The sequence below is a fragment of the Solanum dulcamara genome, chromosome 10, assembly GCF_947179165.1.
Source record: "Solanum dulcamara chromosome 10, daSolDulc1.2, whole genome shotgun sequence".
NCBI lineage: Eukaryota > Viridiplantae > Streptophyta > Magnoliopsida > Solanales > Solanaceae > Solanum > Solanum dulcamara.
In genome coordinates, this window is record NC_077246.1 from 12,771,442 (window position 1) to 12,798,419 (window position 26,978).

The window sequence follows — 26,978 nt, forward strand, 5'->3', positions numbered from 1 at the left end:
GGTTCAGATAACTGCAATGTCTCAGCAAATTGCAGAACTTACACGCGCATTGGCAGAATCAGAGAAAAGATGGGTCGCGGATCAAAAAAGTATGAATGAACAAGTTGAGCAAATTAAAGAACAAGTGCTCAACCTTGCCCAACAGTCTCCGCCTCGTTATTCAAGAGGGTCCACTCCGAATGATTTCGACGATAGTGATGAATATATAGCAAATAGTCCTTAGGGTTCCATATGTTAGCTTATGAACATTTTGAAAAAAAATTTAACTTTGAAAGACTTTAAATCATTCTAAATTATGATTTTATTCGTTTTAAGTGTTTAATTATGTTTGTTATTATGTATTTTGTCTATTTTGTTTGTTGTTATTTGTTTATGAATGAGCTGAATTACATACAAGTGAATTGAATTTTGATTCAGGTGGGCAGCAGAAACTGCAGGTTTTTGCTATCAAAAATATTGTATAAAAGCGACGGACAGGGTCCTTTACTCCATCGCTTTTCTGAATTTTTATTTTTATATTTTTCCAGAAAAGCGACGGACAGGGTCCTTTAGTCCGTTGTTTTTTTGGATTTTTATTTTTACATTTTTCTAGAAAAACGACGGACAGAGACTCAAAATCCGTCGCTTTTTTGAAAATTTTTAAGAAGCTAATATAATAAAAGCGACGGACGGAGACTAATAGACCGTCGCTTTTTATTAAATAATTATTTTTTTTAAAAAAAAGACGGAGTCCATCGTTTTTTACATATATATTTTTTAATTAAAATAAATCATGGGCGACGCAGTCCGTCGCTTTTTACGGCCCTGTCCGTCGCTCTTTCTAAAGTGTCGAGCAAAAAGCGACGGAAGTGACTGCGTCGCTTTTCCGTCGAGTTTGAACAAAATAGCGACGTAGTCCATCGCTTTTTTACATCATTTTTTCCCCTTTTTTTAGTAGTGTCAAATTATTTTCTTGAAAGTTCATTGATTTAGATTTTTCTTAATCTAATTTTATGGCTAAAGAATCTTCAATCAAGAGAATTGTTAATAGAGACCACCATGAATCTATCTAAAATAGACTTCTCCTATTTTGAATTTCACTCAAGAACACTTTATTGCAAGGTCCTCTTATACGGTTGGTCCTTCTAGTCCATCTGCTGATATCTAACAGAACATATTGTCAGCATGTATTTGGTACATTATTGATGTATGTGACATATTATTGAGTCAAGATTATATATATATAACTTTGATCAATGTATTTGATTAAGTGTACATGTATTTGAATAAGAGTTCATGAATTTGATAAAGTGTACATGTTTCTGAGTTAAGACAAAATGTATTTAGTTTTTATCAATGTATCTGACTAAGTGAACAGGTTTCCAACAAAATATATACATGTATCTAACTAAGAGCTCTTGTATCTGACAAAACATGCTGCCAGCATGTATCTGGGACATTATTGATGTATATGACACATTATCTAATTTTTATTAATAGATATAATTAAGTGTACATGTATCTAAAAAAAATATACGCATGTATCCAAATAAGAGTTCATGAATATGATAAAGTATATATGTTTCTATGTTAAGATTATATGTATCTAGTTTTATCAATGTATTTGACTAAGTGAATATATATCTGATAAAATATATACATGTAAGAGTTTATGTATCTGACAAACATACTAAAAAATTTAGATACAAATAAAAAGAATTTCGAAATTTATTAAATTATTTATTATTAAACTTCATATCGAGTCAAAATGCATCAAACAGAATGGAATGAACTTTGATTTTTTTCAAAGAAAATGGGATATATTAAAGCTAAATCACCATGTGTTGTTTTAAGCTGTTGATCAAGCCAGAACCAACCATAATTTCTTGTTATTATAAAATATAAGTCCACGAAAAAAGTAAAAATAAATAAATTAATCGCTTAGACTTTCGAGAGGGGAAGAATTAATTAAAAAGTTAAAATCATCCAATCGAACATGCCAAATTTTTAAAAAGGGGGAAGAATTTGGAAAAAAAAAATTAAGCTGTAATACATGTGATTTCCTCCTTAAATGTCTCTTAGTTACCTTCCCTATTTAGATACACTTAATTAGATGTATTTGAGGTGCGAAATAACAGGATCGGTAATATCAAAAAGGCAGATAATTAAACCCCAAACTAGTGAAATTTATTTTATTTTCCCTTAATTTTTACCTCATAACAAAAACATTTTTTTTGTGGGGCATAAGTTATATTTTCTTATCAGAAAAATCATAAAATCCCACAAATGACTTCAATTCTAAGGAACTTATTCCCCACTAGCCATAAGTTCAGTAATTAAATGGCAAAAACTAAATACCAACCCATTTGAAGAGAAAAACGTGCAAATTTTATGTGAATGGAGATGTAAAAAGTAGTTGCCCCGCAAAATTCACACGTTCCCTTCTTAACAAAGTTAACTGGCGAGTTTACCTTTAAGAACCCAGTGTCCACTTTTAAATCAAAATCATACATTACAAGTAAACAATGCAAAATTATTTAAGAGAAGGCCTGAAATTAAACTCAAGTGTGCCCAAGCTCCTCTCTTCTGGCTTCTATAATTTAGTGTAAGCATATAAGTAATACTTCATCAAAAGAATGACTTCGTCCTGCTCCAAAATTAATGGCAGGAAGAATGGCAACTAATCATGCCCTGCACTTGAGAAGTTTTCGAGGGAAGAATGGCAAATAGGTAAGAGTATCTAACATATCTGCTGCTTGTGTAATTGCCGCGAGCTCCATGAGCTATTTAGCTGTGAAGGAAAAATGACCGTTGGCAACCTCTTGCTTTCCTCGACGTGAGGAAAATCAATTGTATAATGAAGCCCACGACTCTCATGTCGGGAAAGGGCACTGCTAACAACCAGCTTGGCACAACAGAAGAGATTCCTCATCTCACAAGCCTCTAATCCAACCATACTCGGCTCCCAGCCATGCTGAAATAGGTATCTTTCCCATTTCAACTCCAACTCTATGATTCTCTTCTCTGCAAGGGTTAGTCTTGAGGTAGACCTAACAATTCCAACATATTCCCACATGATTGACTGCAGTTCTTTTCTCACTTCCCTTGTCCGACGAATGACTTTGTTAAGTACTGTATCTCCTAGTAACCTGGGGGCTACAGGACGTGGCCACCAACTTGAAGCACCGTGATCAATTTTAGATACGTTCATGTGATCAATTGAAGGTTGTACAGCTCTTCGTGCAAACACTAGTGCTTCAGCCAAGGAGTTGCTAGCAAGTCGGTTAGCACCATGCAAACCAGTACATGCAACTTCACCTGCCACATAAAGACCTCGTACATTAGTCTCACCCTCAAGCCCAGCACGGACTCCACCACACATGTAGTGAGCAGCGGGAACCACCGGAATCGGCTGCTTTGTTATGTCTAACCCATAGCGGAGACACTCAGCAGCTATATTAGGAAAATGAGAAAGAATCTTCTCTTTGGGCTTGTGACTGATATCAAGAAGAACATACTCTTCAACACGCTTTTTGAGCTGGTCATCAATACTTCTTGCTACCACATCTCTCGGCGCAAGCTCTGCTCTTTCATCATACAATGGCATAAATCTCTCCATATCTAAGTTGTAAAGGATGCCGCCATCACCTCTGACAGCTTCAGTTATCAGAAAAGCATTCTCTCTGGTATTTGATGGTCTGATGGGAAGGCCTTCATCAGCCAAGGAAGTCGGGTGGAATTGCACAAACCTGGCAACACAAGGCAGAGAATTGTAGTTACTAATGCAACATTCAAGAATAGTTCATCAACCTCACAAACAAAGACCCGTCCACCATCAATTAGAGAGCCGACTGCTAGTCAGGAAATCTTTTTTACATCAATTAAATCCCCCAATGAATAATTTGATGCCCTTTATCCTGAAAAATTTAAGTTGCATATCCTTTTCTACATCAATAAAATCCCCTTTCTCATCAATAAAGTTCCCCAATGCAACCTTCGGGGATAGTTCAACAACCTTGCAAACAATGTGTCTGCCATCCAAAAGATGATCAAAGGAGGACCACCAATTAGAGAACCGACTACTAGTCTAGAAATCTTTTTTTACATCAATTAATCCCCCAATGAAGAAAATTTGATGCTATCCTGAAAAGTTCAAGTTGCATATCCAATGTCATCCCGCACAACATTTTCAACACACCCTTTTATATTTAGTCAAAAGTGCAAATTCTGAACGAATGCAGAACAAGATGCAAAAATCAAGAAGGCAAAAGATGGATGAAATCTAGATTAAAGCAGAGGCAGAAATATGCTATAACAAGAAGGCAACGCTGAGGATTACTTACTCCATGTTGGAAATTACAGCTTGAGCTCGATGAGCCATAGCCATTCCATCTCCAGTGGCAACCTACAACCATCATATCAATATGAATTAGAACTTTAAGCATGTCCACATTTGACAAAGTTAAACTTTTCCGTTCATTAATAAAGGCACAAATGATCAAATATAAAAACAGAACTGGTCCCACCACCAATTAGTTTCTCAAAAACAAAAGATAATGGGCAGAATAGCACAACAGCAGATGCCTAACCCAGGTTTCTACAACTTTGAACAATGTGTCTTACTTTTATTGTACAGAAATTAATGGTGTATAGAATAAGAATTTATTATCTTAATCATATATGAGATAAGAATCTACACTTCCAAGCGAAGGTTCATCTGTATTCCTACCCAGATCATCTGTTTTGTTCTTTTTTATCTTCTCCTCTTCTTCTTTTTGGCATTTAGGGCAGAGAGCTCTTATTTCTAATTGCACATTAGCTTAACATGCAATTGCAATAGGGTAGAAAAATTAATACTCGTTGCATCAATGTCAATTGATAAGATCCTTATGAATTACAAAAGATACTGACATCAAGCTTATCACCAACAATTAAATGCAAAATCATGCTAGTATTAGACACCCCGCACCAAGGAAGGGATTTCCTTCCCACCTTCTCCCTCCATATCACTGTTTAGGACTCTGAATAATCTTACTGATTATAAGGAGTGACATTACTATAACTAACAACATTTTGGAGGAGAAGATATTGAAACCCATACCGGCGGATTAGTAGTACTTGGATAGATATGCCCAGCTCCACCTGATGCCAGCAAAGTCACTTTTGATATGAATCTTATGACCTATAAACTCAATGTAAGAGCACAGAAGCCTAAGAAATCAATTTATATCATTTTGAGGATACGTTCAAATTATGGAGGTCAACATGAGCAAAAGCCACTGTACTTACCTCCTGTGTTTCCGTGTTTATTGTATCAATTCCGTGACAAACTATGTCAGAACTGTCCTGCATTTAGCATACAAATTAAGATTAGCAAATATTTATATGACTATCGAATAGTTCATCCTTTCTCAAAAAATCCTTATTGAACAGTTCATGCCAATTTCACACAGCTATCATCATGTTCAATTGTCCTCCACTTGCATTGCACTGCTTGCTTAATCAATCTACTAGGGTTCATTCCTTAAGTTTGGATCAAATATAAGCAAGTGCTAAAATTCACATAAGCAATATTTGTACAAAAAACATAAGCAAAAGAATATTGCCAAGTTTAATTAGATTAAAGCAACAACCCTTCATTTTGGACCAAATTGGTGCTAGAGCAGAAAATTTTCTCCATAATAACCAATGCAAACAGTTTCTATCGAGGAATAAACTTACCTGAGTGGTCAACAAATCTATAGCAAAATGGTGTTGAAACACATATATATTAGGATCCTTAACAACTGCCTCTAATAGGGCCCTTTCTATCTCTCTGCCTGTCATATCAGCAGCATGGACAATTCGGCGATGGGAGTGACCCCCTTCCCTGGCTAGATGCAGATTTCCATCCTCCCCATGATCGAACGAAGCACCCATAGCGATCAGTTCTCTAATTCTCTCAGGTCCTTCAGTACACACAACCTAGAGAAAGGAGATGCACTTAAAAGAATGAAGATTTTAAAAGAGTAAACCAAAGAATATATTTTGGAGTAATAAATCAGTCATCTTGTAAGTTTCATTGATTGCATAAAAAGCAAAACGATATGGACCAAGTTTTTCCCAACTGAGAAGAAGATATCAGTTTAGATGTCCCATCAATCAAGAACAACATAAAACTTCCTTGATGCCAGTATACATTTACAGAGACAAGCGAAATAGCATAGAGCAAGGTAATTGGTGACCCTTAAAAAATTGGCGCTGATTTAGCTAAGTGCTAATGATACCTTTGTGTGTTCTCATTAAGAAAAAATAGTACTATAGTACAAACTAAATGAAATCCCACTATCAAAACGAAAGACAACACAAGTGCATTTCCAGTTTTATTCTTATTTCTTCCTTCTTGCATGTCACCTTCACACTCTCTTCTCCAAATGTTCAAATACAGAAGTCAACGATCTGAACCATGAAGAATAGGACTACGACATACTCCAATGGAAATCTTATTTATTACCAACCATTGGTTTCACAGTTCTCCAACACTTTCTTCAGTTTCAACTTTTAAGCACTTACATCAGAAGTTAGGAATAGGCATAGAGCCTTTCTTATAGTATTGCTTTCCGGCACTTCAGCTTCAAAGTGAAAACAAGCCTAACTGCCCCCATTGCTCTTACACTTTTCCAATTTTTGGCAGTTCTACATCCTGAGGCAAAAGCTATCTAAACAGAAAGTTCCTTTGGTTTCAACCTGAAAGATAGATCGAGAACTTTCCTATTCATCCAACCAAGTAGTCTGGGGAAAAAAATTGGAAAAGAAAAGGGAAATAGTCTCCAAAGAGAAAAAGCTGAAAAACTGGCAACTGCTTTACGGAACTAAAGAGACTAATATTCTGTGGACTTACTCTAACAGTCTCCTCATCACAGAGGTAGGCACCTGCCACAATTGTATCTTGCATGTGGCTCTCCACTGAATCCGTAGGACAGAGCACGGCACTTACACCACCTTGAGCATAGTTAGTGTTACTCTCATGAGGCTCGGCCTTGGTTATCACAGCAACAGTTCCATGTTTAGCAACCTCAAGAGCATATCGAAGGCCAGCAATTCCACTACCAATCACAGCAAAATCAAAATACCTAGTTGAGCCTTCTCTGTGGTATGATTTGATTGTTCCTCTGTGAGACTTCCAGTTTGTTTTCACTTGACATTGTGAATAGTTACTTCTATGAACTTGTAAGACTTTGGAAATCCAAGAAGACCTGGAAATTTAATTAGCACACGGTCACCACCAGAAAATATACATAATAACCTTTTCCAGAAAATGAACATAATAACATTTCTCTTTTCTGAGGAATCAGGAAATGACTCGAAAAATGAAACTTCTAGGATTCTGTCACCTCATGAAAACAGATTTTACTGGTTTATCCCTAAACATGTAAACAAAGATTCCTTTTCAGTAAGTTCTCATTTGAGGATAAATAGTACTACAGACAACACGTGAATGCCTATCACCATTACAAATTGGAAGGTAATTACATCTTAAGAACTCCAAAATAAACATTTTGACAGTTATTCGCCCAGAAGAAAGGAGAAAGGGCACTACAAAGAAGATAATATACCAGGGAAAAATAGAGAGAGAAGGAGAGATAGGTGATGAAGCATCATCCTAATACATACCAACGGATTTGATTTTGCATGCCGTTCAGGACCACATTGGTATGACAATGAGCTTTTCCATAGCTATTCCTCCTGTAGAGAGGCTCCCTTAAATGTAATTGTACGCTTCCTGAAGCTATACCAGTTGCCATATGATCTTACTGACTGACAATCCAGGTCAAAGGAATTGGTATCAGGTGAGCACTCGAGGTTAGAGTATTTGTGAAACTAAACGTTTAAAGATCATCTTGATTACCTCTAAAAACATCCTAACAGGGCAAGGAATTGAGCTAAACAACAAAATATTGGCACTTGATATTTAGATAACTTCTACCAATCATTACACGCATATTTCCAAAGTATATGCTACTTTTTTAATATATGATTGGTGTAATTATGGTTGAAAGTTGTAGGCAATTATATTTGTCACTACTTCCTACTTCTTAATTTTGTCTAATTCACTTCAACTTGAATCAATCTTGTTTGAACTTTGGCTTTCAAAACTGTTCTTCAATTCTTTGAGTTAAACATTTTTCAAACTCAAGCTAATTAAATTGACCTCTTGACCTTGAATGTCTTTTAAAGCATAATAATCACTACGATATTGGTGGTTTAAACCTATTTTTTGAAATAAAGCGATAATAGAAGCACAAGTAGAAAATGATACTCTAATTAGCGTATTCAACCATGTGAAGTCTTACTTCTATTTTTGAATGTTTATATTGATTATAGAATAATTTAAATAGTTTTCATAACAGTTGCCTTTACAATTGATCTGAGGTCTTTTGAAAACTGTCTCTCTATTCCAGTGGGTCGGGTATATTGTTGTTTTGACAGTTGTCTCGATTGAAAAAGTTTTCAAAACTAAAATCAATAAAAGCTTACGTAATCAACAATGTCACACCAATTGAAAAACAGATGATCATCAAAATCTAGTTTACGTATAAGATCAAATATTTTGGGGTCTTTACATTCAAATCTATTTTCAATCGGATGACCACGGAACTCACATTCAAGTCTTTTTCTTAGAGAAAAACATTTTAAATCTCTTTTTTAGGCTAGGATTGTGAGCAGAAAATGGAATTGAGTTGCATGTGTGCTGCTACATGACAGGATCCACCGAAGAGAACCCTAGATTAAATCGCAATACACTACCGATTATAAACAATTTGAACAGTACAATTACCTGAACGCAGCAAAGATAAATGGTAAAGAGAGAATTGTTTTGAACAATACAATTACCTTAACGCGGCAAAGATAACTGGTGAAAAGAGAATTGTATAAACAATTTGAACAATCCAATTACCTTAACGCAGCAAAGATGGCGCTTCAACAAAGATAACTGGTGAAGAGAGAGAATTGTATTCACAATAATTTAATGCATTTATGCACTTTCCAAAATTACAAAACACTTGTCGCGTTCGAGAAAAAGTAAGGGCAGAGGACCCCACTGCTTTTCCTCCACAAAGAAATTGGAACAAAAAAAAAATAGAATCCAAATTTCAGCCTTACCTTTTTATACTAAAATAAATTTGTTTTTACAAATAAAATAATAATAATAATTAAAAAAAAAAAAAAACACGATTCAGTCCTTGCGTTTCAAGGTAGTTTCGCATTTCATTATCGCACTATCTTCGACTTATATTTCTACAATAATAAAGTAGATACTTTATCTCACTTTATGTTGCATCAAAAACGGATCTACATGCATTCGTGAAGGTGAACATTTACTCGGTAACTTCTAAAAATAATTATCTAACTATCTTCTCTATTATATTAAAAATCTGAAGATTCTTAAATTTTTTGTTCTTTATTAAAAACTTCGCTTTAGATAAAAACGGCATTGTATATTAACTTAATTTGCAAAAATTATTCTTGTGCCTCTGTCTTCTTTTTACTCATCAATTGGGTTCTTGAAAGCCTAACTCTTCAAAGCTAAGTTATTTTTGTGCATTAAAGCTATTGGTGACTATAGATTGTAGGTATAATTATTGAGTCATAATTTTGGTTCGGTGAGTTTTTTAAAATATAGTCATAGTTATAGGCAAAATTCAAATAATGAAAATTCAGTTCTTACTTCTTAGATCATACAAGTCAATAGAAAAATTATTATATACCTTTTGTGACAAAAATACTGACATTATTCCATTCATTATTTATATAGCATCATAATAGTGAATTTAATATTATTTTCTTTTTATTATAACTTGAAATATCTTATATTTATATAATTTATTGATTTTTTTGTATACACTTTTTATATATATTGACACGTGCAACGCATGTATACATAATTCGTATTGAAAAGTCCCATATGAGGGGTTAATTGGTTCCTAACAAAGGTGATTCGATCCCCATTATGCGAGCTAATTATAGCTGAAGTAAAAATAAAATGATCAAAGATATACTTGTGCAGTAGGTCAAATTTGGATCATTATTCTTACTATTAGCCATCGAGTGTGTTTTTCTCTTTTATTGTTATATCCCTACAGTGTCCAATCTTTTTAACTTGATTGAGCAAATACGGATTGAGCCTTGAGGCGTTATTTTAATATGTAATGATTCGATAAAATACTATGTTTAAATTATTATAGGGATATCATTTTTAAGAATACTTCTAATGTTTAGTTATTTAAAATATGTTTCTTATTTTTTTCTTATTTGAACTATATTAAAAGTCCTAGCAGTTTATACTTTTAAATCAAAGATAAAAATTACGAAAATTTTAATTGAATAAAAATTATGTGTAGAACTAAATAAACATATTATAGTTATTTTTTAATTTTTGACTTAAAGTCTTAAAAACAATAACATATTCGATCTATAATACTTACCTATATTATATATATATATATATATATATATATATATATATATATATTAACTTCAATTGCTACTTTTTATATATAATTATAAATGACGTGAAACACACGTGCAAAGCTCCTACACTAAACTAGTACTATATTAAAAACACCAAGGTCTTTAATAAATGTTGTTTGAACTTTTTGCCCTTCATTAAAAGACTTCACTTTAGACAAAATTATCTTTTCACTATTCTTCTCAAATTATTATTTAATTATTTTTATTATATTGACTAGACTCCCAATATGGGAAGCAAAATTAAGTAATTTTCTTTTACTAGACTCCTAAAATATATGGCAAGAATATGACTTCAAAACCAATTAAGTTTTATGTATTAAATTCTTCCGAACTCCTTATCATGGGAAGAACCCTGATAAAATAAGGACTTCTAAACCTAGAATATATAAAAAAACGTTAGATATCTATTTTTAATATTAAGTGAATTAATGTTATGAAGTTCCAAATCTATAAGAATCAAGGTCTTGTTTACCTTTACTCTTATTGTGTCGAAGATCCAAAAAGTCGCAACTTTTCAATTTTGAGTTTCTTTTAAGCTTATCCTTGATGTCTTTTTTATTTTACATTCTAATTTTTTTCGTATTCTTTTGTTGTTAGTTTAAATTAGGCTATTAACAAGGTGAAGATCCTTTAAACTTTTAAGATGGATTTTTTTCTCATAATCTTAAATTTTTGGATTCGTCTCTATATTCAAGTCATTATCGATTAATTCTTTTTTGTATGTGAAGAAAAATGTATGTGGAACGAGTGAATGAGACTTCGTGCTAAGGATTTGGAGACATGTTTTTTGAAATTTATTTCTAATTAGGGGAAGTTTATCAGTTTGATTTATCGGTTATCGGTTTGTAGACATCCTAAATTGCTATAAAATCATTAAGATATTAGCTTATCGATTATCGCTTTATTAGTTATTAATCATTATTGGTTCGATTGTTGATTTATCAGTTATTAATTATTATCGATTTAACTGTTAAGATTTGACACAAAAAATTATTGAAAATCAATTTAAAAACAAGGTGACAAATCAAATGAACCATGCACATGAGTTGATAGATTGCATCTTGCTCAAAAACAAACACTAGCACAATGTAGAATAACAAGAGTTTGAGACAACGAAAAATAAAACTATGAACTAAACCCTAAGTCAAGGAATTAATATACCGAATGGTATAAATATAATTTATTAATTTACTATCGGGTTATCGGTTAATCCGTTAAGAAAAACCTCAAACCGTTAAGAACATATAATCCAATAATAAAAAAATGATTACCGAAACCGCTGAACAAATAGCCTACTACTGATAGCGATAACCAGTAACTTATTTTCAATTTTGGGTTATCAATTTTGATTCAATTTTGAACAACCCTATTTCTAATTCATATTGGTACTATTTACTTTGTTAAGGTGTTTATTACAAATTTGTACACATAATATATGCAAGTTAATATTTTTTTTTATTTGAATCATACTTATATATGTAAAAAAAAAAAAACTATTGTACGAAAGTGAAAAGTATTCCTATCATAATGCAAAAGAATATTCATTCATTCAAATATATGAAACAACTTTTATATCCGTCATAAACTAAATTTTCTTCAAATAAATGAATAACATTTTGGATAAATTCATATTATTTGTTTTTTTATAAAAAAAAAAGCCGTTGAGCTTAACTAAAATAGAATCCTATATGTTGAACTTTTCATACATATTGTCTTCTTGATTTTTATAATTTTGGTTTGTTTTATAGTTATGTGATAGTGCAAAGGTATATTTTGGCATCTATAGCTTATTTAAGCTATATATCTGGCTTTTTTCTTCTTTTTTTTCATTTTTTAAAAATTTTCATTGGGATTATGTATTTTATTTAAATGGCTATTAATTGTTTCTTAATTGAACCATGTACTAACTCCTAATATTTAGAAATTTAGTATTAAGACCTTAAACTAGAAGAACTCACATTTTTTTATCACTAACAATAATTTTTCTTCATTAAAACAATACATCTATTCGAGGTTCAAATCGATCGCTGGGGTCGGATATCAAGGGCGGAACTCGATTCAGAAATCGAGTCATGGGTCATCTCTCAGGTGTCGGGTCACAGTCAGGTGTTGGGGTCGGATCTTGCTTTAAAAGTCGAATCTCGAATCAGATGTCAGAATTGAATCTCAGTTCGAAAGTCGAATCTTGAGGCCGGATCATAAATCATTTATTAGTGTCGGGTGTCGAGGTCGAATCCCGATTCGAAAGTCGAGTCCTAAGACGGGAGTCGGGGTCATGTACGATTTAGAAGTTGGGTCCTGGGTCGAGAGTTGGGCCTCGAGTCTAAAGTCGAGAGTCTGGATCGGGTCCGGCTTCGAAAGTTGGGTCCCACATCAGGTATCAAGTCAGGTCCCGATTCAAATGTCACGTCTCAGTTTGGATGTCGGGCCCCGAGTGAGGGAGTCAGAAGTCATGTCTCAGGTTGAATATCGGAGTTGGATCCCAATCAATCATCGAGGCCGTGTCTAGATTTGGATGTCGAGGTCAGAATTTTTCATAGAAAACATTTTCCTACATCTAATTTTACTCCTTAATTATTGGTATGGTGGTGAGTTATAATATTTTTCTTTAGGTTTATTTTTATCTTAAAAAATTTATGTTATTTTTAAAAAAATTATACTTAATAATATAATATACAATAACAACCACAACAACCTAGTGAAATTCCACAACGTGAGGTCTGGGGAGGGTAAAGTGTACGCAAATCTTACTTCTACCAAGATAGGACGGCTGTTTCCGGAAGACTCTTGGCTCAATAAAGGCATAAACAGAGGTTAGATAAGGCTAAGAAGTTCAAAATCATATGGAAAAGCAAGTAACGAGAGCGACACAGATAAAATAGAGTAATCAAAATACAGAAAATAATAGATAATATACACATAGTAAAATCTTATATATATGTGTGTGTCATTAATTCACACAATACACACGTGCAAAACACGTATACTTAACTAGTATATATATTATAAACAGAGATAGATTCAATATTTTGAATCTCTAAGTGTCACGCTGCTTTGAACAGTAACCTATGACAAAAACTCCAGTGTGGAGCAAGATAAAACTTAATATTTATTAGCAAATTTGTATACAAAATTTAGACTTTTTTTGTTGATTTAGTAAAGATTTTACTTATAAGAAATCTAGGGTTCTAATCTACTTATTCATAATTCTTTTTACAATAAATTTGCTATCGATATCATGCATTGATAAAAAAAAGTTTTAAGAAAATATACCCTATAGAAGGGCTCGAACTTGCATTCATACGGTGTAAAATGAACTTTAACTACTGGTACCACAAGACTCATTATTTCTAAGGATTCCATGTTTAATTTTATACTCTTTTTTTTTATAAATATGCATATACCAATATACATGTATATACATATTTTCAAGGCGAAATCAATCGGTGGCCCCTTAAAGTTGGCACCAACTTTCACTTAGACACCTCAACTAGGTTTTATTCATTTTAGACACCTCAAGTAAGGCTCCGATGTGTTATTTTGACACTTTTTTGACAATCACCAAAATATATTAAGTGTGTAATGCACTCGTCTGACGTGTCAAAAACAGCAAATTAAATAAAGACACGTGGCATATATATATATCAAAAATAATTATCAAATAATGACTTTTGAATAGAAAAAAAATAACCAATAATTTGATGACACGAGACATTTTTTTATCCAAATAATAATTTTTTAAAAAAATAAAAATTAACAACTATTAACCCCACCCACCCCGCCTTCATCTTCTCCAACCCTACCCACCCCAACCCCAACCGCTCCCCCACCCCACCGTCATCTTCTCCAACCCCACCCGCCCCAACCCCAACCGCTCCCCCACCCCGCCGTCATCTTCTCCAATCCCACCCGCCCCAACCCTAACCCCCCCCCCCACCAAATCTTCTTCTCCTCCAACACCCACCAACGTTATTCATATCATCTAAAGAGGAAAAAATGAAACTATAATGGCAAACAAAAATATAAATCAAATTGAATCAAAAAATCCGACGAACCTCCATTTTTTCCGGCAAGATTAATATAAATCTAAAATTATTTTCTTTGAAATTGTTAAAGAATTCAAATCTTAAAGAACCCACAACAAAATTCGAAGTTCAATTAAAAAACAAATGGGCTATTCTCCAATTTCTCAGATTTCTAAGAACAACTTCAACAATACAAGTAGTAATCTTTGAATCCAACTCATCAAGTTCTTTGGTTTTTTGATGAATCAAGAGGCTTAGTGAATATGTGAACAAGTCTATCAACGATTCTTGAATCGTCTGGAGAGATTGGGGGAGGGGAATTTATGGGTTTTGGGCAAATGGGTGTTGAAGCAAATGAAAAAGATTGTGTTTTGTAAAAGGAATTTGTAAAAGAAGAACACGCAATGAAGAAGAAGAAGAAATGAAGAAGAAAAAGAAGAAGAAATGATGGCAGAAATGAAGAAGAAGAAGAAGAAGAAGAACAAAAATAAAAAAAATTTAAAGAAAAAATTATTTTTCACATGCTTAATGAGGCTATTCGGGACAAGGTAGGAGTGGCCTCGGTGGAAGACAAGATGCGGGAAATACGACTGAGATGGTATGGACATGTGAAGAGGAGAGACACAGATGCCCCAGTGCGGAGATGTGAGAGGCTGGCCATGGATGGTTACAAAAGAGGTAGGGGTAGGCCGAAGAAGTATTGGGGAGAGGTGATTAGACAGGACATGGCGCAGTTACAGCTTACGGAGGACATGACCTTAGATAGGAGGGTGTGGAGGACCCAAATTAGGGTAGAAGGCTAGTTCATAGTCTCGTTATTCTTCTCTATTCATAGGTGTAGTAGTGCATTACGATCTCTTGCGCTTTGACTTCTGATTTCTGTTATTTCTGCTATTATTTATTACTTTCTATGCTTTGATTACTCAACTTTACCTGTGACGCTTTCATTATTTATTAATTATTTATTTAATCGTTATTTGTTATTAGTCTTTATTTATTTGTTATCTATTCGTTATTTGTTTGTTGTTTTTCTCATAAAGCTTTTAATTTTCTATTCTTATCTAACATTTTTTATGCATTTATGCTTTTACTGAGCCGAGGGTCTCCAGGAAACAGCCGTCCTACCTTGGTAGGAGTAAGGTCTGCGTACATTCTACCCTCCCCAGACCCCATGCTGTGGGATTTCACTGGGTTGTTGTTGTTGTTGTTGTATGCTTAAAATGGGTGCAGCACACACAATGTGTCAAGTCAGCACAAAGTGTCAAAATGACACATCGAAACCTTACTTGAGGTGTCTAAAATGAACAAAGCCTAGTTGAGGTGTCTAAGTGAAAGTTGGTACCAACTTTAGAGGGTAATCGATGAATTTGCCTATTTTCAATCAAGACCACAGGATGGCGTGGCATCCCCTACCATCTACATAAATCCGCCCCTGATTATAAATATTCTAAATAAAAATCACTCCTATAATTAAAACTCTTTCAGGTGCACTGATCAAAGTTACCACTATTAACCACCACAGTGGGTTAGAGTCCAGCATGGACGGCCTTTTTTGTCTTTAAATTCTTTTCTATCCTGTGTCACCTCATCTGGCCCCATTCCTTTCTTCCTTTAAATTTAAAACATATTTAACCTTTTTCTTTAAAAGCAAATTCTAAAGTAAAAGACCTAACAACTCTAAACAAAACACTAAAACATGAGAAATTTTCCCAAAAGTTCAACCAAAGTAATTCAAGTATTTTTTTTTTCTTATGTTTCATCAATTTTACTCTATCTATATTTGTTGCTTTGCCTATAACTTATATTATATAATACACAATGTGTATCACAATAGCAATGTATATTTATTGATATAAAATAAATGAAAATTGAATAAGTACAATAACTTAACAACAATAACATACTTAGTGAAATTTTAAAAAATCTACTTACTTTATTAGTTTAATTTAATAAATAATTTATTATCATAATATCAATATTGAAATTCAACATTAAATAATTAGAATCGATGAAGTAATATTATTGAGTATTGGTGTCCGCAGTTCAATATTTCGTTAATACAGAATATAGTTTTAACTTTTTCTTTCATTTTAAAATAAATTTACAAAATTTGCATATTACAAAACAAGATCATATTACTTTCAATATCGTCTCTACATATCATTAGATGAATGGCAGTAAAGATTAACAAAGTTATTGATGGTGATCTGTTTCGATAAGATATTCCCGTGGCTCGGCTCCTATTCTATCGCCGGGTCTGGACTACAAAAGCATGATGCATTACGCTTCTCCTTTTTTTAGTCCACTCTCCCTTAGAAAACGGAGCTGCTTTCAAGCAGATTTCGAAATTACGTTCTTCCTCTATGTTGTTTACGAAATCTGGTATATGATTGGTCCTATAATCGTGCTTACATAGATGCTTTTTATACAAGATTCTTAGTTGGTGGGATAAGAAGATTATATTGAGAGAGATCAAGAATTCTCACCATTTCTTAGATTCATGGACCCAATTTAATTCAGTGGTATCCTTTATTTTTTTCCATTAAGAACGTTTTCTAAAACTCTTTCACCCCCGAATTTGGAGTATTCTATTTTCACGCAATTCACAGGGTTCGATTGTAGTTCTTGAACGAACAATCAAAAAGATTCTGGAGCATCTTTGGGATTAGGTATTGTTTCCTCAATGATCACAATACCAAGTACTTCCTAGCGAGCTCTAATATAATCCAATTTATAAGTAAGCATCTCTTGTAAAAATATGAGCAATCGTTGGTACCCATACAAGGATGACTTTGTTTCCGGGCCTTGTACACACCGCCCCGTCATACTATGGGAGCTAGCCATCCGTTCTCGAATTCCGCCCGACATTTCTGTCAATCGGCGGAAGGCTCATGCATACTAGAAGGGTACGACTTCAAGGGATGGACCAAGGGGAATCGCCCAAAATCGTTACCTTAACTGCAAGGAGGGGATGCTAACCCCCATATGGACTTGGTAAGCCTCATCACATATTTATATATCTCTTGAATTGTGATAAGTCAAATTACTTATTTTAATTTGTTGTGATAACTAACTGAATTTTTTGCAACTATTGTTTTACTTGTTGGATATTATCCAGCAAATTTATTAACAATTGCAACAAATATAGAGTTATTGCAGTAGTGACTTGTGTTCAATCATATTAAGAAGACACTTGGATGGATCTTTGAAATTTGGAATTATCCCATGGACAAATCTCTTGTGACTCATCATCAAGCTTTGAAATGAACTGAATTCAATAGATAGTTGTTGACTCATCAATGAAAGTCGATGATTGGCAGGTTTTACTAAAGTGGGGTAATTTAAAAGTAGAATGATGAGTCAAATGTGAAAAAAATTCATTGACAACACTTCATGCCAAAGAGTCTACAAGTGGATACTATTTCAAAGTGTCACAAGTTCTTCCTAGAGTTAAATTTTTATAAGCAAAATCTGAACCTCTTGCAATAAATTCTTCATTTAGGAGTTGTTTGAGCAATTTCAATAGTTGTTACTCCCTCAATAGAAATTTTTTCTTAGATAATGCACATATATTAAAAATAATATTTAATTAGGACAAAATTTGAATCATATTCTTTTTGTTTAATCAGTTTGAAAAGTCACTTGACTTGTCTTTGGCATTCAGGACTATCTTAACAATATGCATCCAGTGGACTTCTAAAATCGATTTAGGATAGTATCCAGCAAATTAGTTAATTCATTAACGAAAGCTATTATTGCTTAAAAGCACTTTTTTTATATTATCTAATTATTATAAAAATGCTAATAAGCTATATTGGCTTAAAAACAAGTCAATTCAAACAATTTCTAAAAGCTTGTTTGAATGGCTTATAAGTTTTAGCTCTTTTACAAGTTCAAGCCAATAGCATGCAGAGAAAACAATCATTCTTTTAAAACATAATAGGAATTTTTATATGGGCTTTTTTAGATTAATAATTACTTTTTTATGATACATTTTTTATTACGGTGTATCACATATTTATTTTAATTAATAACCAAAATCACCCATTACTCTCTCTCTCTCTCTCTCTCTCTCTCTCTCTCTCTCTTCTTGTTCTTTATTTTCTATTTTTATTTTATTTTTCTCTTTCTCTCTTTTTTTTTAAAAAAATAATAACTAATTATCCTAATTTAATATAGGGAAAAGGCCCAAATATGCCATCGAACTTTGAGAAAAGACTCATTTATGTCATTCGTTAAAAGTTTGGTTCATCTATACCATTGCCGTTTGAGAAAAAAAGCTCATCTATGCCATTATTTTTTAATTTCGATTTTGCAAAACCACCCAAACAACTTTTAACATTTTTCTATTGGAGTTTTGAATCAAATGTACTCTTTTTGCTTCTCCTTCTTCAAGAATACTAAAAACACATGAAGAACACCAAAACCCCTAAATTTTCAACTTTTTCAATTTTTCATGAAATCACCTCAAATTTCAATAGTAGCATCCCTCTGAGGTAGATATCAAAACTCAATATCTTTTGAGCTCGAATTCAACTTAACCCAACAAGACACACTTAAAATTTCTTCAAAGTTTCAAAACTTCAACCTTCTTTAATAGTGAAATTTTCGCCACAACTTCAAATCACTTGAAATTATGAACATAGACATAGTGAACTTTAACATAGTATTTTTTGAGTCTATGTTTAAAATTTCAAGTAATTTAAAGTTGTGGCGAAAATTTCACTATTAAAGAAGGTTAAAGTTTTAGAACTTTGAAGAAATTTTAAGTGTGTCTTGTTGGGTTAGGTTGAATTCGAGCTCAAAAGATATTGAATTTTGATATCAAGCTCGGAGGGATGCTATGATTGAAATTTGAGGTGATTTTGTGAACAATTGAAGAAGTTGAAAATTTGGAGTTCTTGATGTTCTTCATGTGTTCTTGGTGTTCTCGAAGAAGAAGAAGCTAAAAGAGTATATTTCATTCAAAACTCCAATAAAAAGTGTTAAAAGCTATTTGTGTGGTTTTATAAAATCGGAGTTAAAAAATAATAGCATAGATGAGCCTTTTCTCAAATGGTAATGACATAGATGAGCCAAACTTTTAACGGATGACATAAATGAGCCTTTTCTCAAAGTTCGATGGCATATTTGAGCCTTTTCCCTTTAATAATTTCACATATAATATTTATAATATACTTATATTAAAAATATTTTAATTATATATTCACCATATTTATTGAAAGATGCCTATAATATGTATCAAAAATTTATTTCAAAATGTATTATAATTATTGTTTATTTTTTCTCTTATTAATGGTGCTAAAATATATTATTGTATTATAAATATTTTAGTTATATATTCACCACGTGCATTGAAACACGTCTTTAATAGATTGAATTCAAAATCTATTATAATAATTTTTATTTTATTTTTTTCACTTATTAACGTAATATATTATTGTATTAAAAATACTTTAATTATATATTCAGCACGTGCATTGAAACATGTCTATAATATATTGAATTCAAAATCTATTATAATTATTTTTTATTTTTTCTCTTATTAACGAAATATATTATTGTATTAAAAATACTTTAATTATATATTCAGCACGTGCATTGAAACATGTCTATAATATATTGAATTCAAAATCTATTATAATTATTTTTTATTTTTTCTCTTATTAACGAAATATATTATTGTATTAAAAATATTTTAGTTATATATTCACCACGTACATTAAAAAAATTCTATAATATGTATAATATATTGAATTCAAAATGTATTACAATTAAAATTTAATATTATACATTGTTATGAATTTAATTATTTTTATTTCAACAAATATAATATATTTCTAACAGCGTAAATTAATTTGAATAGTACTAGAATGTTTGAAATTCATACATAATACTTATAATACATTTGTATTAAAAATATTTTAGCTATATATTCACCACGTGCATTGAAACATGCTTATTATATGTATAATATATTGAATTCAAAATGTATAATACTTATTTTATTTATTTCTTTTATTGTGTTAGAAATACATTAGATATGTATTTATATAAAAAAATTATTTAATTTTAAAAATAGTAAGCATCATTTCTATAATATTTAATTTAAAATTAAATTTTAAATTCGAATAATTAATTATTATTTTTAAAAGAGGGGGAAAGAGAAAGAGAAAAAAATGGATAGAAAAAAAAAAGGAAAAAGGGAAAAAAAGGAAGAGAAGGAGAGAGGGAAAAGAGAAAGAAAGAGAGAGAAAAGGAAAGGGAACAAACGGAAGAGAGAGAGAAAACATTTTTGGTATTTTTATTTTTTTTTATTTTGGATAAGAAAAGCATTGTTATTTTTGATAAAGATAAAATATATACTAAAATTCATAATTAATATTATATACTATATTATTTAAGTAAATAAACCAACATAAAACGCTCTCACATGGCACACTCTTTAACAATATTAAATGCCAAACTTATTTTCTTCTTTTTTCTTTCAAAGAAAGTGATTTATATATGGTGAAGTAATAAAATGTAAAACCTATCTTTTAGCTAGCATTCACATTTATTTATTTATTTGCGTTTTACCCATCTTTTTTCTGTTTAAAACTATTTTTACGTAGCCCAACAATCACACCTTTTGTATTCTCTGCGTGAGGGGGTTTGGTAACACAAGTTCCCGTGCCTTCAATAACTCTGAACACCACAAACTTTCTCACCGTGACAAGGCATTATAAGCAACCTTTTCTAACCCCCATAAGTGCCCGTTTGGATTGGCTAATTTCAGGTGCTAAGCCAAAATAACTTTTAAACAGTTTTGAAGTGTTTAAATAAAGTTAAAAAATACTTATAAGCACTTATTTTAAAGCCAAAATAACAAAAGTCAAAAGTCGTAAGTTAAAAATCATAACTTACGGCTTTTGGCTTAGCCAAACCAAATAAGTCATTGGCCTTCAATTCAACAGGCTCCCACCACTTGATTATATGTCACAAGTACAAATAGAATTCTCACAAGGAAACAAAGCAGTATATTGAGTCTATTATAGATATCCAATCAACGCTACTAATGACAGTCTTCTGAGTTTTGACAGCGTCTGAGCCAATCCCCAGGGTCAGGGGGGAGCACAGCTGAGTTGAGAGCTGTGATACTTGAAAATAGAAAAGTCAAATGCAAGGATATTTTTATTTCATACTTAGCTGGATGAATGATATTCATCAACCTACTTTTCTCACCTTTTGAAATTGCTATAATCTAACAAAAATAGAAAGAAAAAAACTGGAGGGGCAGGACACAAATAACTACCGGAAGAATCATACAGATCGGACCTAAAGCTAAATATTGTACACCATCTGAGATTTCCTCCACAAATGTCAAGGGCCACCAATGCTGCAACAATCTGCATTTTAGAGAATTAAAAGCATGTTAAAATCATGAGTAAATCCAAGAAAACTAATTTGCAATATTGTAAGAAAACATGTGAATTCAAACTTATCTACTACTACTAGTTAAAGATCTTAGGTCCCTGTATAAACTTTCATGTTTCCCCCCTCTCACATCCTTTCTTTTGCCGCTACTCCAATCCCCCTCCATCCCCCTAAAACCTAATCCCCTACTCCCAATATAACAAGTTTAGCAACCTGAACGTCTTAGTCCTAACTCCTAAGCAAACCTTCAGGCAATTGAAGTCCAGAATTCAAATAATCAACCAGAAGATTGACTTCACAAGATGACCAATGTAAATGTAAAACTTTAAAAAAACAAAAGGAAACAAAGCTTGTTAACATGGCAAGTGAAATGGAGCAAGATACAACTTCACAGCGAAAATTTTCAACCACAAGAATTAGGTGCAAAGGATAAACCTTTTTTATTGGGAACCAATGTCCGATAGGTGTAAATATCCTACTACTCTACCAATTTTATCCTACTACTTTTACTTGTACAAAGAGTTGAATACTGGGGAAAAGATTTTTAACTTTTACAAATTGATTATTTCTCTATTTTAGAACTTCTAGTATATTGTAAATATAGTATACTCTTGTAATTATGAATTTTTTGGATTCTCTTTCCTTTGTTAGACTACATACACTTGGCTATTTAGAACCCCAATGGCTTGAGGGAATAATCAAGTTGAGTTCTCTCAAACCCTCTTCTCTCACATGATATTAGAGCTGGTGTGAAGATTTAATCATTATGCATTTACCAGCGACCAGAAACAAAGTTTACGTCACCGAGTGTAATTTCGGTGACTGTATTTGTTCGCCAGTAACTCTAGTTGTTGCGCATCAACCAACACCATCACTTTGCTTGAAGAACTCCAGCGACCCAACCCTAAAAAATCTGTCACCAGCCAACTTATCCTTACTAAATCACTCATATCTTGTCCTCCTCCAACAATTTGTCATGTTATTGATCCACCCAATTTATTATACAAACGATTGGGGACATCTCAGTCTATCAAAACTTCAAAAAAAAAAAAGGGGGGGAAGAAGTCTGGGGACGCGAAAAGGGGAAAAGCAAAGCAACAAATGAACTTAAAAAACTGGATTGGGGTATCCAAGATGGAGTGGAAAAAAAGATAGGGGCAGGTACCACAAGGCTTATTCCAGATGAGAGTTAAAATACTCAGTTGGAATGTACAGGGTCTTAATAATAAAGATAAGAGAAGTACTTTGAAATCTCTTATCCAAAAGTGGGGAGCAGACATTGTTTGTTTACAGGAAACCAAAATAGAGTCTTGGAATCCATCTCAAATCAGACAAATATGGGGGAATAGATGGCTTTCCTGGGCAGAAGTCCAAGCGATTGGCACCAAAGGTGGGATATTAACTTTATGGGACAAAAGAGCTTAGAATTGTGTTGAGTCAGAGGCAGGGGCCTTCTCCCTATCATGTAGATTTGAGAGCACCTCTGAAGACTTCAAATGGGTCTTCACTGGAGTATACGGACCTCGTACCAATCCAGAAAGGAAGGACTTTGGTTTGGAGTTAGCTTAAATCAGGGGGCTGTGGTCTGATTTGTGGGTCATAGGAGGAGACTTCAATGTGTGTAGATTCGAGGGTGAAAGGCTTAACAGTACTAGAAGATCCAAAGCTATGCAGGGTTTCTCCAATACCATTTTGGATCTTGAACTGATTGATCCTCTTCTCCAAGGAGCACAGTTCACCTGGTCAAGAGGGGAGGAGACACTCCAAGCAACAAGAATTGACAGGTTCCTTTATTCATCAGAATGGACTGAGATGTTCACGGCTATCAGACAATACACAATGCCAAGAGTAATTTCAGACCATAAACCCATCCTGGAAAGTGGAGATTGGGAGGCATCACCATCCTACTTCAAATTTGAGAACATGTGGCTTCAAGCAGAAGGCTTCATTGATATGATAAAAGGATGGTGGCAGTCCTACATTATTCAGGGTACCCCAGACTTTGTGCTGTTGCAGAAACTCAGAAACCTAAAGAAAGACATTTCTAAATGGAACAGGGAGGTGTATGGCAACATTGAACCCAAAGAACTAAAGCTCTTTGGGATCTGGGGAAGCTGGATCAATTAGCTGAACTCAGAACCCTTTCAGCACAAGAGAAAGCACAGTCCTTGAATCTGAAATTGCAGCTTCAACAAATTGCAACAGCTGAAGAGATGTCATGGAGGCAAAAATCTAGATGCTTATGGCTTAAAGAGGCGGACAAGAACACTAAGTTCTTTCAGAGAATGGACAATTCACATAGAAGGGGTAACTCCATTGAAAGATTGAGAATAGGGGATGAGCTGACTGAAGATAAAGGAAGGATAAAGGATGGCATTCTGAAGTATTATCAACAAATTTACAAAGAAGCTGAATCCTGGAGTCCCTCCGTTGTTTTTTAGAACATGTCCACCCTCAGTACAGAAGAAAAGGAGGAGCTTGAACTTCCTTTCACTGAATTGGAGATCTCTAATGCTCTTATGGCTTGTGCCCCTGACAGCCCCAGGTCCTGATGGTTACACCATGGCTTTCTTCCAAAAATCATGGTGCTTCATTAAAGATGATATGCTAGCAGCTCTCAATTTCTTTCACCAGAATTGCCAAATGGTGAGATCTTGTAATGCTTCTTTTATTGCTCTAATTCCAAAGAAGAAGGTACTGTGGAGCTTACAGACTACCGGCCTATAAGCCTCTTAGGCAGTGTCTATAAGTTGTTGGCTAAAATTCTAGCAGAGAGGATGAAAAAGGTGATGAATTCTCTAGGCTCGGGCAGAAAGTGCATTTCTAAAGAATAGGCAAATAACTGATGCATCCTTGATTGCTAATAAGGTGCTAGACTGGAGAATGAAGAGTGGTGAGTCTGGGATCTTATGCAAATTGGATATAGAGAAAGCCTTTGACCAGCTTAACTGGGCCTATCTAGTCAGCATTCTGAAACAAATGGGCTTTGGTAACAGGTGGATAAGATGAATATACTTCTGCATTTCAACAATGAAGTTCTCAGTTCTGATCAACAGAAGTCTAGTGGGATTCTTCTCAACTCAAAAGGGGTTGAGGCAGAGGGACCCACTCTCTCCTTTTCTATTCCTCCTGGCTATGGAAGGGCTATCTCAGTTGCTACCTAAGGCTAAAGAACTTCAGTGGGTTCAAGGATTTCAAGTAGGCAGCAATCCAGCTACCACTGTCAATGTTTCTCACCTACTTTATGCGGATGACACTCATTTTCTGCGGAGCTGATAGGCAACAGGTCCCCAATCTTAACACCACCCTTATAGTTTTTGAAGCTATCTCTGGACTCCATATTAACATGCTCAAAAGTGTTATATATCCGATTAATTAGGTGGCCAATCTAGAGGAACTTGCTGGCATACTAAGTTGCAAAACTGGGTCCTTACCCACCACCTATCTAGGTCTTCCCTTGGGGGCAAGTTTCAAATCTTCTGGAATCTGGAATGGAGTTATTGAAAAAATGGAAAAGAGACTGGCTACATGGAAAATGCAATACCTCTCCATGGGAGGTAGGCTCACTCTCATCAATAGTGTCCTAGACAGTATTCCTATACCAGGTTCAATTCTAAAACAAATGGATAGGCTCAGAAGGAGATTTCTATGGGAAGGAAATAGTCTCACTCACAAGTACTCTCTAGTTAAATGGCAATCAGTAACTCAGCCTAAGTTTCAAGAAGGCTTGGGAATCAGAAATCTCAAACTTCACAACAACAGCTTACTCATGAAGTGGCTCTGGAGGTCTGGACAAATTGAGGCTGGGTTTTGGAGAGACATCACTAAGGCAAAATATGGCATTCAAGACCACTGGTGTCCAATGAAAAGCACTGAACCCCATGGTGTTGGGGTCTGGAGACACAAGCAGTTTCCAAGATGATTTTTTCAAGGAAGTATCCTTCAAGGCTGGTAATGGGCTCAAGATCAGATTTTGGCAAGACAAATGGCCAAGGAACTCTAGGCTAAAAGACTATTTTCCCTCCTTGTTCCAGATAGCCTCCAACAAAGAAGCAACTATAGCCCAGTACAGAGACAACAACTATTGGACTCCTATTTTCAGAAGGAACTTTCAGGATTGGGAGATTAATGACATCCTTTCCCTCTTAGAAACCCTACAAAACACTAAACTGGTGGTTGAAGATCAAGACAAGATTCTTTGGGATAATTCTAAGGAGAAGACATATCGTGTGAAAGAATGCTATGAAATATGAGCTCCCAGAATGGCATTCTACTAAGTTGGCCTTGGAAACATGTCTGGAAAACTAGGCAACCTCTCAGAGTTTCTTGTTTCACCTGGACAGCCCTGCAGGAAGTATGCCTAACACAAGACAACCTCAGGAAAAGAGGTGTAATCCTCATCAACAGATGTGCCATGTGCAAGCAGACCAATGAGAGTGTTAATCACCTTTTTTTGCACTTCTCTACAGCAGCTAGCCTATGGTACTTTTTCTACTCTATGCTTGGCCTACAATGGGTAATGCCCTACAACATCAAGGATGCTTATGCCAGCCGAATATTGTGGAGAGTTGATAAATCCATTAGAAAGATCTGGAGAATGATCCCAGCAGCCATTATTTGGAGCATATGGAAGGAGAGAAACAACAGATGTTTTAATGGAATTTCAACCTCTTTCTGCACTCTTAAAGCCAAATGTCTGGTTAGTTTATTTAGCAGGGACTTTTTTGCCAATGTAAACAGTGTGGATAACTTTTTGGAGTTTGTTAGTTCCCCATCTCTAGTACAGAAGAGTAGTAGGGTTCCCTTTTGACTGTTTCACATGTTTTTGCCAAGCTAGCTCCATATATATCTGTTTAGAGCAACTTTCTTGCACACTGTGCTTTTGTAACTTTGCATCTTCTTGATGCTTTCTAATATCATTTAATTACTTTACCAAAAAAAAAGGGTACTCCCTCCATTTCAATTTGTTAGTTTAGGTAAAGAAGACTTTAGAATCTTGTGGTCTTAAACTAAAGATATGTAGATGTATCAAAATGCCCTTTAATC

At 33.8% G+C, this 26,978-nt stretch overlaps 3 protein-coding genes across 7 annotated transcripts in view; 1 reads left to right on the top strand and 2 right to left on the bottom strand.

Annotated features, from left to right (window-relative positions):
* Nucleotides 1–2,421: 2,421 nt before the first annotated feature.
* On the bottom strand, nucleotides 2,422–9,025 carry LOC129870408 (L-aspartate oxidase 2-a, chloroplastic). 4 transcript variants are annotated; one of them, XM_055945191.1, is made up of 9 exons: nucleotides 8,918–9,007; nucleotides 8,622–8,742; nucleotides 7,633–7,776; nucleotides 6,860–7,214; nucleotides 5,701–5,943; nucleotides 5,269–5,325; nucleotides 5,081–5,161; nucleotides 4,323–4,384; nucleotides 2,422–3,728 (listed from the first exon to the last, which is right to left on the bottom strand). In XM_055945191.1, exons 3-9 carry the CDS (start codon nucleotides 7,761–7,763, stop codon nucleotides 2,720–2,722), a joined length of 1,938 nt encoding a protein of 645 aa, XP_055801166.1. In that variant the 5' UTR covers nucleotides 7,764–7,776; nucleotides 8,622–8,742; nucleotides 8,918–9,007; the 3' UTR covers nucleotides 2,422–2,719. The 4 variants fall into 4 exon arrangements, with proteins under 4 accessions (XP_055801166.1, XP_055801168.1, XP_055801165.1 ...); XM_055945193.1 differs by having other exon boundaries at nucleotides 8,854–8,923; XM_055945190.1 differs by lacking the exon at nucleotides 8,622–8,742 and having other exon boundaries at nucleotides 8,918–9,025.
* A 12,434-nt stretch (nucleotides 9,026–21,459) lies between these two features.
* The window catches only part of LOC129871764 (uncharacterized), a 33,562-nt gene continuing 28,043 nt past the window's right edge, over nucleotides 21,460–26,978 (bottom strand). For both annotated transcript variants that reach the window (XM_055946749.1, XM_055946748.1), the window contains exon 8: nucleotides 21,460–21,904. The gene's annotated coding sequence lies outside the window, so the exon portion shown is untranslated. The remainder of the gene's footprint in view (nucleotides 21,905–26,978) is intronic.
* Nucleotides 23,601–25,854, top strand: LOC129905041 (uncharacterized). Its single transcript, XM_055980430.1, has 6 exons — nucleotides 23,601–23,993; nucleotides 24,047–24,353; nucleotides 24,472–24,626; nucleotides 24,735–24,928; nucleotides 24,989–25,160; nucleotides 25,312–25,854. The coding sequence occupies exons 1-6, from the start codon at nucleotides 23,601–23,603 to the stop codon at nucleotides 25,852–25,854; spliced, it is 1,764 nt and encodes a 587-aa protein (XP_055836405.1).

Coding starts and splice junctions, on each gene's coding strand:
- LOC129870408 (XM_055945190.1), bottom strand. CDS start 7,763: ATGGCAACTGGTATAGCTTCAGGAAGCGTACAATTACATTTAAGGGAG. Junction 7,215..7,632: donor ATGCAAAATCAAATCCGTTG/GTATGTATTAGG, acceptor TTAAATTTCCAG/GTCTTCTTGGATTTCCAAAG. Junction 5,326..5,700: donor TAGATTTGTTGACCACTCAG/GTAAGTTTATTC, acceptor TGCTAAATGCAG/GACAGTTCTGACATAGTTTG.
- LOC129905041 (XM_055980430.1), top strand. CDS start 23,601: ATGCAGGGTTTCTCCAATACCATTTTGGATCTTGAACTGATTGATCCT. Junction 24,627..24,734: donor CTCTAATTCCAAAGAAGAAG/GTACTGTGGAGC, acceptor TGAATTCTCTAG/GCTCGGGCAGAAAGTGCATT. Junction 25,161..25,311: donor ATCCAGCTACCACTGTCAAT/GTTTCTCACCTA, acceptor CCGATTAATTAG/GTGGCCAATCTAGAGGAACT.